At 30.8% G+C, this 11,630-nt stretch overlaps 2 protein-coding genes and 1 long non-coding RNA gene across 5 annotated transcripts; all 3 read right to left on the bottom strand.

Moving 5' to 3' along the window:
• Nucleotides 1–33: 33 nt before the first annotated feature.
• agt (O-6-alkylguanine-DNA alkyltransferase) lies at nt 34–917 on the bottom strand. Its single transcript, XM_090109120.1, has 2 exons — nt 409–917; nt 34–310 (listed from the first exon to the last, which is right to left on the bottom strand). Exons 1-2 carry the CDS (start codon nt 718–720, stop codon nt 68–70), a joined length of 555 nt encoding a protein of 184 aa, XP_089965246.1. The 5' UTR covers nt 721–917; the 3' UTR covers nt 34–67.
• Nucleotides 918–1,900: 983 nt separating this feature from the next.
• LOC149903511 (prostaglandin reductase 1-like) lies at nt 1,901–5,745 on the bottom strand. 3 transcript variants are annotated; one of them, XM_090108483.1, is made up of 8 exons: nt 5,730–5,745; nt 5,089–5,291; nt 4,259–4,361; nt 3,177–3,362; nt 2,785–2,903; nt 2,439–2,593; nt 2,250–2,355; nt 1,901–2,175 (listed from the first exon to the last, which is right to left on the bottom strand). In XM_090108483.1, exons 2-8 carry the CDS (start codon nt 5,252–5,254, stop codon nt 1,943–1,945), a joined length of 1,068 nt encoding a protein of 355 aa, XP_089964609.1. In that variant the 5' UTR covers nt 5,255–5,291; nt 5,730–5,745; the 3' UTR covers nt 1,901–1,942. The 3 variants fall into 3 exon arrangements, with proteins under 3 accessions (XP_089964609.1, XP_089964608.1, XP_089964610.1); XM_090108482.1 differs by lacking the exon at nt 5,730–5,745 and having other exon boundaries at nt 5,089–5,474; XM_090108484.1 differs by lacking the exons at nt 5,089–5,291; nt 5,730–5,745 and adding an exon at nt 4,482–4,501.
• A 5,081-nt stretch (nt 5,746–10,826) lies between these two features.
• Nucleotides 10,827–11,579, bottom strand: LOC149903510 (uncharacterized). Its single transcript, XR_016457381.1, has 2 exons — nt 11,448–11,579; nt 10,827–11,016 (listed from the first exon to the last, which is right to left on the bottom strand). It is a non-coding gene; the product is annotated as an uncharacterized LOC149903510 (long non-coding RNA).
• Between the last annotated feature and the right edge of the window lie 51 nt (nt 11,580–11,630).

Genomic DNA, 11,630 nt, shown 5'->3' with positions numbered 1-11,630 from the left:
AAAATGTATTATTTTCATTAAATGAAATATGGATTGTAATTAACAAACTTTTATTTTTAACCTTACATCACTCAGTAAACAGTTTTTCATGTTCCAACAACCATTCTTTTCTATCAAGACCACCACTAAAACCTCCTTTAGAATCAGAAGCAACAATTCTATGGCAAGGGATTATTATAAAATGAGAATTGGCCCCGCAAGCAGCTCCTATTGCTCGAGCATGACCACCTGATCGGCCTAGAGATTCTGCTATGTCCCCATATGTTTGTGTGGACCCATATGGTACATCACTCAGTTTATTCCATACTTCCTGAAATAATTCAATTAGGTTTTTAATTGATTTGCCTTAATTATAATATTATGACTTAGTTGAAAGATTAAAAATCAAAATATTACATAGTTAGGTACCTTTTGGAAATCAGAACCAAATGTTTTAATAGGAACTGTAAATTTCTTGAGTTCCCCTGCAAAGTACTGTCTTAATTCATTTTCAACTATCTCTAGTAACTTATTCTTGCCTTCTTTGAAAGTGCACGATAATTCTTCCGACACTGTTTTAAATATTTTATCTAAATTCTTGGAGTCTTCGAAACAAACGAAATATATAAACTCAGCATCACCCGCCGCTATTACTTTTCCCACAGGAGAATCAAACTCGGTTACGTTCACTATATTTCCACTATTTATAGAATAATTTTCAATTAAACTCGAGAGATGCATGTTTCCTATTTATTTACAACTCGATTTATTTCAATTTTGAAATATCTCATTAGTTAGTTAATACTTATTGAAATGAGCTTTTAATTACAAAATATAATGTAGGTACATGTGAATTAAATGATAATGTCGTGTGGATTCTTATAAAGGTATTTGAACCACATTTGAACAATGATTTCAAATTTAACTGCACCGAACAAAGCAGTCATAAAGCAGTACACTAGCAATAAGATAGACAAATAGACAATCTGTTAACTGACAATTGACAATGTCAATGTCAAATAACAAATTTGGAATTACTCAAATCATATCGAATCACAGATCTACTATAACTAGATTCCCAACATGCGTGGCAATCTCAGAGCATTTCGCTCTATCTTAGAGTGTTGCCCTTTTTTATACTTACCTGCATTTTAGGGTAATTTTTGTCGTAAGTTTAACAATATCTTATAATATTACATATGCATCGTTAAAATAAATCTAAATTTAAGTTTTCCTTCTATATAATTTTAATCTTATTGTAAAATTAATGTAAAATCACCTGCAAAAATGTTTAGTGCGACTCATAAGTAGGGAAAAATTTTTCCCAATGGGAATTTTTTCTCATCCAGTAACAGTGTGACTGCAGGATGGGAATAACAATTTTTAACATGCTACTTTCATTTTTTTACTTATATGTTCGAATGAAGACCGGTATACAGGGTGTAATCCGTATCGTTAAGTGTGCACAGGCGATTATTCCGAAACTATTACAAATTTCAAAAAACTTTAAACTGATATTGAAAGTACCATATCTAATGAGTAAAATAACAATAATAACTTTTTAAAAATAAAACGAGAAATATCTAAATAGGGACGAGTAACGTTGCCACTCTATGTCTCTGCCTCCTTTCCTCGTTAGGTACTTCCCATGCTACTCGTCGAATGTGTGGCAGGCGCATAGAGATACTAAATTAGTATTAAAATACATATTTTCTGTTTGTTCACTTAAACTGAGCAGGCGAAGCCGCAGAAAGTATCTAGTAAGAAATAAGTAAAATATTTATATGGATGTAATATCAATATAATACTGATGATGAGTAGCAATTTTATAATATCCCCAGAGCACCTTTTCAATGTATTAACCATTAAGTTATTTCAAGAAAATAATATTAGGGGAACAAAATGATACAATATTTTAAAATAAAACGCTTTTATTAAAAAAATAAAATAAGTAATAAGTCTATCAGTTCACTTTAACCACGGCTTTTCCTAAATTCTCTCCCCTTAACATTCCATTAAGAGCTCCGACCATATTATCAAAACCGTGATATGTTTTCTCTTGGTACTTCAATTTGCCTTCTTGTAGCCATTTATGGTTCATGTTTATTCCCTCATTCCACCTGTCTGTCCATCTATTGACCAAAAAACCTTCTACTTTTAATTCCCGTAAAACGATTATCGGTTGCAATATTTTCACTGTAAATAAAATAAGAAAAATTAAAATCATAGAACAAATGTAAAAAAACACAAAATAATATTACACATTTAACCTTTTGGAATTTTAAAGTCATTGTATGATGATATAGAGCCACAGATAGCCACCCTGCCGTATTTATTCATGTGGTTCATGATAGTATAACTTATTTCACCTCCAACCTGAAAACATTGATTGATAGTTTGTATGGTACATGTTATGTTTATTTTAATAAATAAATTTCAAGAAGAACTAGAATACTTACATTATCGAAGTAGCAATCGACACGATTGGGCGCTGCATCTTTTAGTGCTGCTTTAATATCAACTGTTTTATAATTGAACGCGTGATCAAAGCCAAGTTCCTTTTCCAAATACTCACATTTTTCATCTGAACCCGCAAAGCCTATGACTCTGCAGCCTACAAAATCAAACAGGCATTTTAATATAAATTTATTGCATTTAAAGTGATCTTCTGTACTTATAATTTAAAATATCATAAAATATAACCAAGGTTTTTTCAATTAATCAAATGTTACTTCATATAATAACTTATTAAAAACATGTACCTAAACATGTACCTACTATTTATAATTATTTATGCTTAAGTACCTAATATTTTGGCAATTTGCCCCACGTGTGATCCAACTGCACCCGCTGCGCCTGTAATCGCAACAGTTTCTCCGGCTTTAGGACGGCATATTTCCTTAAGTCCAAAGTAAGCTGTGTTCCTATAAAAAATTTATAGGATACTAGCGGTCCGCCCCGGCTTCGCCCGTGGTACATATTTACGTTTTCTCTACATAAAAACCATCCTCGTACTTCAAGGAATATAATAAAAAAAGAATTATCGAAATCGGTTCAGCCGTTCTCGAGTTATGCGCTTACCAACACATTTTGCGATTCATTTTTATATATATAATAAGAATAAATATAATAGAAATAAAATATATGTAACTATAAAGACAAATGTTGTCTTTGATAAATTGAAGGTGGTCACATACCCAGGCATGCCAAGTACACCCAAGGCTAAAGAAACAGGATACGGTTTAAGATCTGGTACTTTTACCAACGGTATAGTCCCTTGGGTTAGCGGTTTGTCAGGATTACAGACGGTATGTGTTCGCCAACCAAATGAATCTGTCACGTAGCTACCAACGGGGTACTTATCATTGCGGCTCTCGATGACTCTGAAATAGGAAAATGATATATTGCATAATTACATTATTCTAGATATTATGTATCATCAAATAAAATTTTACTAAATTTTTTTCAAAGTGAAGTTTCTTTCAAAAAACAAAAATATGGTCATCCTTATTCTTTTAATATTAGTCTAAGATCCCACAGCAGGATTACTTCGTTCATAGTTTTTTTGAGGAAACCAAAATTTTATGTATATTTTATAATAATTATTAGAATATATATCGACTAGATTTCTAGTCAAAATTTCGCCACAATCCTGCGGTGGGAAAAATAAATTTACATTGAATATTGTAATATGTACTATATTTACTTAGTTTTATAGTAGGTATTCAATTTCTCATTCTTATTTCTTCCTGAAATTTTTTTATAAATTGCGTAAACTTAGATTTGCTAGCAGGTCTTTATAAAGAAGATAAACTTTTTCATCTACAACCAATAGCCACAGTCAATAGCCTATCTCAACGCCATCTAGTCCCACAGGCCAAAAACCAAGCAATTTCGAAGCCAATAATTAAATAAGTATCACACTGAACTTCTAAGCATAATGTTTTTTTTTTAGAAACATAATATCGTACTGTTTTCATTTATAAAATAAACAACACTTATTGATCTGAAACTGGCATATATCAGACAGTATGAGGGAACTTTGTTATGTTAATCTATACGAATATTATAAAGCTGAAGAGTTTGTTTGTTTGAACGCGCTAATCTCGGGAACTTCTGGTCCGATTTGAAAAAATTCTTTCAGCTTTCGACTAGGTATATTATATTATGATCTCGCTGAGACCAACAGGAGCGGAGTACTGCGGGTAAAACCGCGGAGCACAGCTAGTTTTTTTATATGAATTTAAATTTAATTATTATTTCTTACATAAATACATACTTGGCAACTTGACCTCCTATCATGTCTGTTGGAAGCTTATAACCAATCATATAAGCGCGCATATATGGGTCGACACTTAAATATTCTGCTTGAGTCAATATTTCTGAAAACATATTTTACAATAATGCTGATAAAATCAATCATTGTTTTAAATACGGTGTTTAAATCCGGTGTTTTGTTTTTTCTTTGTTTTTCAAAATAACATCTGTGATCTGTCATTAACCTAATCGCAGTGGAATCGAATCCAACCATCCAAAAATCATTAAAATCTGTTCAATCGATTTTGAGTGGAGTATTTGTTCGCTGTGGTGGTACAAAAGAAAGTCGTGTGATCGTGTCAACGTTAAGGCGACTTTCTTTTGCTCTATAGTCGGCATTTAAATACTTAACTGGTTTTGGTGGACAGACTTGAAACTTAGTTAACTAGTTATATAAGATTGTAAATAAAACAAAATATATTTCGTATTTGGCAAAAAGACCATATAGTTAACTACTATACATTATAAATATTTAATTATTTATAATGTTAATTATTTTTAAATGATTTATATTATGAACCTAGTTATTTTCTTGATTTCCGTCACGCGGCAATTTCCTACATTTTTAGTTTTTAAGTATTCATAAATTCATAAAATAAATAATACATTTTATTTAAAAACATAATAAAAGTTGTAATAAGAAGTTTGAAAAAAAATTTTGTACTTAGTAAGAATTTACTTCAATTACAAAATTTTTAGAATAGGTATATTTGACTAGCAGTTCTATAATTATTATTGTTTAGTATCAAATTCAAATTATATACTATCATTTTTTGATATTCTGTGGCTTACCCCCATTTTTTAGATCCGGAAGTTCCTCTTCAACAATTTTAAAGTCACTTTCTTTTGGTTCTCCTTGAAAATATTTTGTAAGAACATATTTTCTTGCTTTAATTTTTTCAGATGTTCCAGAATATAAACGCTTCGAAATTAGCGTAAAAGAAGTTATACGAGTCATATTTATTCGTCCAAAGTTCGACTGATACTAAATACTGCTGTGTAGTATTTGTGTGAGTAAATTATAAAGTACTATATAATCAGAATGATAATATTTTCAAGGTTAACAACCTCAAAAATATTCCTAACTATATACTTTTTATCTGATAGACAGTTCATATGCATCTAGTAAATATATATTTGTACCATCAATATTAAATGTAAATTATTATTACCAAAACCATGAAACTGATAAGAAAGATAGGGGAAATACATATTTGTTTGTAATCTATAACTGTATTTTTGTAAGTTGCATAATTATTTAGCTCACATGCCTGAAGTTAGCGGCTAAGTGCTAACACATTCTAGAAATACGTAAATAAATAACATATTGAAATATTTAAATATATGATAAAAAAAAACGATCATACATAATATATGTGTTAACCATATAGGTACATATCGAAATTATGTGATTTAAATTATTATAGTTGAACCTGTGAGTTGAACAATTAAGTCATTTGCAAAAACGTCTTAGGGTCGATTTTTCAATGCTTGGATAAAACTTATTCGTCGAATAATGTATAAAACTACCATTTTAAAAACGTAGGTATTCTAATTGCCCGTATTTGACAGTTTACGTGACATTTTAATATTATCGTGTAATACTTTATTAGACGGATAAGTTTTATCCAAGCATTGAAAAATAGGCGCTTAATAAGATATTATTAGAAAATAAGAACCACTGACAAGGCAGTTTATTTTATTTTCATTTACATATCTCATACCTAACTGTATTTATTTTTTTTTCAACGGAATTCATGGTAGCTTAGCACAGTAGGTATAGGTAAACCAGAATCTGATGGCAAATTGGGAAATCAAAAATTTGAGTGTGCAACCCTAGGGAAAATGGACTGAACGATCTTGATACTACTTATTTTTTATTTTGTCCTCAACATCATTAGTCACATTACATAAGTGAACAATACTGTACTTAATAATGAGATATCCACTTAATATTATGTATAGTACGACATAAAAGAGATGAAATTAATTATTTTGGAACTAATTCGTTTTTCATTACCTGGCAACCCTGAATTGGCAATGTAGCTGTCAAGTTGAATAAAAATTTGTTGTTTTTTTCGTGAAGTGGAGAATTATTGAGATAAAATTGTTATTTAGAACAAGAAATTTAAATAAAAAAGGAGACATCATGAAAAAGGTTAAACGTAGCGGTGTCCGTGATGTGGTGTATAAAGTTTTTATTCGGTGTTTGTCCGAATTTCAAGCTGGAAATTTATTGACTGATTTGGAAAACGTTTACAAACGTACAGCAGAATATACCGGTGAGATTCCATTTATTTTTGCTCAGTACTACGTAAAATAGAATATTCCATTAGTAACGAGTGTTTAATGTATGTATGTATGGCGATTATTACGTTTTCGCAATTTAATTTGAGGTTATTTGTATGTAAACAAAAACTAGTTTTTATAGTGCGACCAGCACAATTTGAGTCAAGAAGTTATATCCAATCCAACCAGCCTCAAATAAAGTACCTAGTTTAGATTTTACTACATAGTATAGTGATAACTGTTTTCATACAGCTAGCTATCTATTAATCAATCAAACCATAAGAAAAAAAATCATATTTACTGTATCATATTTACAGATACTGAAGATGCCCCGTACCCTCTTGCCAGTACTTCGAAACAGAGTGATGATCAGTCCTTTGAAGGAGTAGAATATTTAGATTTTGATGAATTATATTAATGTACAAAATTTATCTACAAAAAAAAAATAAAAATATGTGGTTTTCAAATCGCCTTGTTTTTTTCTACCCGACGGACCCAGAAAGAGGGTAATGTATTTGAGCTGCATGTATGCTTGTTTGTTTGTATGTTTGATTCTATGTGTGCCTCTGCAGTCTAAACACTTGACCGATTTTTATAAAATAACTAATTCCAAATACATTTAAGTAAAATTTGACCTAGGTAGGTCAATTAAAATACTAATGTATTTTTGTCTTAAATTACACTATTGCTACAATGAAACAATTATAACGGTTTAAATCGCGGTATTTATTTTAGATTATATTATATAGATTTTTGGATTTTTATTCTATAGTATCAAGATCGCTTGCGTCGCAGTATCAGTGTTGCTATATGAGCGACGGTGGCGCCCTCATTTATTTTCATCTCTTTTGTGTCGCACTGTAGGTACATACTTACATGTATAATATACATATTACTTTTATCTATGTAATACATACTATTATTTACACATACCTATATTTGTATATTCATTATCATTATGCCATGTAAAAATATGGATGTATAATGTAGATCAAAACTAGATTGCTAATAATCTTCTTCTTATATATAAAAATGAATCGCAAAATGTGTTGGTAAGCGCATAACTCGAGAACGGCTGAACCGATTTCGATAATTCTTTTTTTATTATATTCCTTGAAGTACGAGGATGGTTCTTATGTAGAGAAAACGTAAACATGTACCACGGGCGAAGCCGGGGCGGACCGCTAGTTGTTTATAAAATAAAATAAAAATAAAATAAAACTATGTTTATTTTCGTAAGTATTAAAGATACACACATTATAAAATTAACTTGGACAGCTTGGACTTGACGAATAGCCGTATTGGAAACTCCTGTAATAAGTTTTCATAAAATTATATTATAATCAACAAACAATATTATAGTTACCTACTTATAATATTTTTTGTTTTAAGTATCAAAACGGGTAAGTCCAACTTACCAATAAAATATTCAAAATTGAAAATTGTGATGTGTTTGACCTTTCTTCATCGAATGTTTTTCTATACACATTATAAACAACACCTCTTGCTTGTGATCGCAGCGGCTTTTTCGACATTTTCGAAGATTTTTAGACAAAATCCTAAAAATTATTCATCAATTGCAAAGAAGAAAAATAATTTGACAACCAATTTGATAGTTAATAAAACCTTATTTATAATAATAAAACCTTATTTATTCCATATCTCTCAAATTTACATTTCAAATGATTATTAGTATTGTTAGTATGTTGTTATTCTAGTTAGTTAATGTTAGTATGATTTACTTATTTAATGAGGTATGGATCTCGTTAGAGTAAAGGTCTCCTCCATTTTCTTCCACAAGTTTCTATCTATTCCCTTATTTATCCAATTCGGTAAAACTGTACATTATAGGGCGTGGAATTTGGGGGTAGTGGGGGGTGGAGAGAGGGGGGGTGGGTACTAGGAACTTCCCCTGTAAAGGGGGGGGCGCGAAAATTAATAGTTTTCGAGATATTTACAAATTAAGTTTTGGTCCGCCTAAAGCAAAGGGGGCGCAAAGTAAGGACTTAGAAAATTTTTGATCTAAAGTGAAAATTGTATAGGAATCATAAAATACATAATTTTTATTCAAAACGCTAAAATAAGCATGTTTCGACGGAGCCCCGCTTCGCGGGGCTCCTATTTCTGTGTAGTTTTTTTTTTAAAGAAACCTAACCTAACCTAACCTAACGGCTAACCTAACCTAAACTAGATTTTTTCTTTGCGCGTCGACGGAGCCCCGCTTCGCGGGGCTCCTATTTCTGTGTAGTTTTTTTTTTTTAAGAAACCTAACCTAACCTAACTTGATTTTTTTTTTGCGCGTCGACGGAGCCCCGCTTCGCGGGGTCCTATTTCTGTGTAGTTTTTTTTTTAAGAAACCTAACCTAACCTAACCTAACCTAACCTAAAGGCTAACCTAACCTAAACCTAACCTAACGAATTGAGGGTGAATATCTCCGCCATTTTTGATTTTAGAGAAAAGTTGTTCCTATAAAACATGCTTATATTAGCGTTATCTTTACGATAAAACAATAATAAATAGGTGTTAAAATGACACCAACTCCATCAAAAGTCCTGCGCCCCCTTTGCTTTAGTCCAACCCAACTAGCTTTTATAGTAATCCGAATAATCGGACGATTAAATTATTTTATTCATCCGGTAATCGGACGACTAATTTATTTTATTCATCCGTTTAGCGGACTACTAGACACTTCGATTAATATTTTTGTTAAATTATAAATTGCGAATATTAATAATTTTATTTTATTTAATCTATTTTACAAAAACTATACTTAATAATAATTATTTTTAATGTTGTTGTTAAAAAATATACAAATTTCATAAATAAAATTTAAATTATAATTTTTTTTTTTGTTAGATAGAAATGTTTTACCTGAAATGAAACGCGTTTGACAATCGCTGTAGGTCAATTTGACACTGTCATAACAGTAAGTTCGCGTTTCAAAGATAAAATGGAGTAAAATTTTCCGATTTTCAAAAATTCGTGACTCAAAAACAAAAAGTTTTCGCGCTGTGAAATTTCAGATTTAGGTTCCATAGGACAATAGCTAACCACAAAAAAAATTACGACTCTCAACTCCACGCCCTATAATGTACAGTTTTGCCTCCAATTCTTTCCCGCAATCTCTATAACATCATCAGCCCACCTTTTGAGTGGACGTCCAACTTTTCTTTTCCCCAATACTGGTCCTTTCCATTTGGTCGTTAGCCATGTCCACCTTTTGTCGGTATAACGAGTTTGATAGTTGTCAAATAAAATTGCCATATGAAAATCTTTTATTTCGTAAATATAAATATGCCATCAGATTCTGGTAGACCCTAAGAGCAATAAACCTATAGAGTACTTGTATCGAGCGTATACAATTTACATATATTTGTTTCTCTCTATCTAAAGAAAACGTCGTATGAAAGAATGAGATAGCTATAGACTACAAGCTACGTTTCAACATAGTCATGGCACCATTTTTACTATAGGTACGTATTTAGATAGATAGAAGGTGATAGTGATGGGATGTGCTTCAATCGATAAAATCGTGAATGCATTTTGCATTTACGGTTTCGTGAAATAATAAATAATAAAAAAAAACAAAATTAATCATAAATTTCAGTTGAATACATTATTTGTTTAATCCTACGAATATAATAAATGCGAAATTATGCGAGAATGGATAACTTTCTCTTTCACTGCTGAACCGATTACAATGAAATTTTGTACATACACACATAGGTTTTATACCGGAAATCCCACGTGAACGGGAACTGTGCGGGATTTTCTTTAAAAACGCGGGCGGAAAGCTAGTATATTTTAAAATAAATTTTAAAACTTGAAATGTAACTAATTTAAAATAAAGATCAATAAAGTTAAAGGAGTGAGGAGAAAGGCACAGTCAGCATGAATTTTAACAAGTTCATAAAAGGACAGTCTTAAAGAAAACATTTTCCTTACATCCTACTAATAAAGCGAAAGTTTGTGAGGATGGATGTTTGTTACTCTTTCACGCGAATACTACTAAACCGATTACAATGAAATTTGGAAAAATTACTTTTGATCCCGTAAATCCCACAGGGATGGGAACTATGCGGGTTTTTCTTTGAAAACGCATGTATATTAAGTATGTATTTCAATAGTATTTTCTCATCTATGAGAACTGTCATTTAATCAACCGTTTAATTTTCACATAGGTACACATTTAAAGTAAATGTGTAAATTTTTTTATATGTATTTCCAAATAAAAATTCACTCACACACAAATGTATTTATTATCTAAAGGAACAAAAAAAACGTAAGCGTAAGATTGCACAATTCTTCTAGAGTATCCATCTTGATAACACGCAGGCTCGAAATGCAGTGAACACAATCTATCAAATTTCGACGGCGTCCAATCTACACGTCTCATGTTTTATACCCATTTTTTATTTAGCTCTGGAAATCTAAAACAAAATGAATTTATTAATAATCTAAAAGAAAAACAACAAACTAAACAGACAAGTCAAATAAAACAACCACGTGGTATTTTTTATTTTCCTGCTGTAGAAATTTACATCTATTATTTGCTACAACAACTACATATAAATCTGATATAAGAAACAAAATAAATAAATCAACGTTAATATGAAATAGATTTTTTGTCATAAATCGATAATATACGCTAGATGTGTTACAACACTACGGTGGTAAACAAAATGCCAAACGTGATAATATTGTGACATTTTTTAAAAATTATTTAATTGTTTTGTATTCCACAACCCCATAAAGTGGGTAAATGTTACAGTTACAACATAAACTTATAAAAAAGCGCTTGATAAAACCTTCAAATAGGGTTAGAACATAAATATTTATCAATTTGCTGAAAATCACTTACCGATGGAAAGATATTTTTTCATTGTTTTCATCCAAAACTCCCATTCGACTAGTAATAGCCGGTAGCTAAACATACAATAGTCATTTTAGCACACTGACAAATAAAAAGAAACACTATACACTTTATATTTTCTAAATATTTCGTTATAAACACTTGACGCACTGAGCCCACCAGCTGGTTGGA

Source organism: Colias eurytheme, chromosome 13, assembly GCF_061535395.1.
Source record: "Colias eurytheme isolate Ceu_HAF_F1 chromosome 13, ilColEury1 Martin Lab GWU primary, whole genome shotgun sequence".
NCBI lineage: Eukaryota > Metazoa > Arthropoda > Insecta > Lepidoptera > Pieridae > Colias > Colias eurytheme.
This window is presented reverse-complemented; position numbering and strand designations above follow the sequence as displayed.

What these genes read in the sequence shown, in the direction of transcription:
- agt (XM_090109120.1), bottom strand. Translation starts at nt 720, where the DNA reads ATGCATCTCTCGAGTTTAATTGAAAATTATTCTATAAATAGTGGAAAT. An exon ending in TTGGTTCTGATTTCCAAAAG is followed by an intron (nt 311 to 408) that starts GTACCTAACTAT and finishes GAATTATTTCAG; the next exon opens with GAAGTATGGAATAAACTGAG.
- LOC149903511 (XM_090108483.1), bottom strand. Translation starts at nt 5,254, where the DNA reads ATGACTCGTATAACTTCTTTTACGCTAATTTCGAAGCGTTTATATTCT. An exon ending in GCAAATTGCCAAAATATTAG is followed by an intron (nt 2,594 to 2,784) that starts GTACTTAAGCAT and finishes TTGATTTTGTAG; the next exon opens with GCTGCAGAGTCATAGGCTTT. An exon ending in TGACTTTAAAATTCCAAAAG is followed by an intron (nt 2,176 to 2,249) that starts GTTAAATGTGTA and finishes TTTTATTTACAG; the next exon opens with TGAAAATATTGCAACCGATA.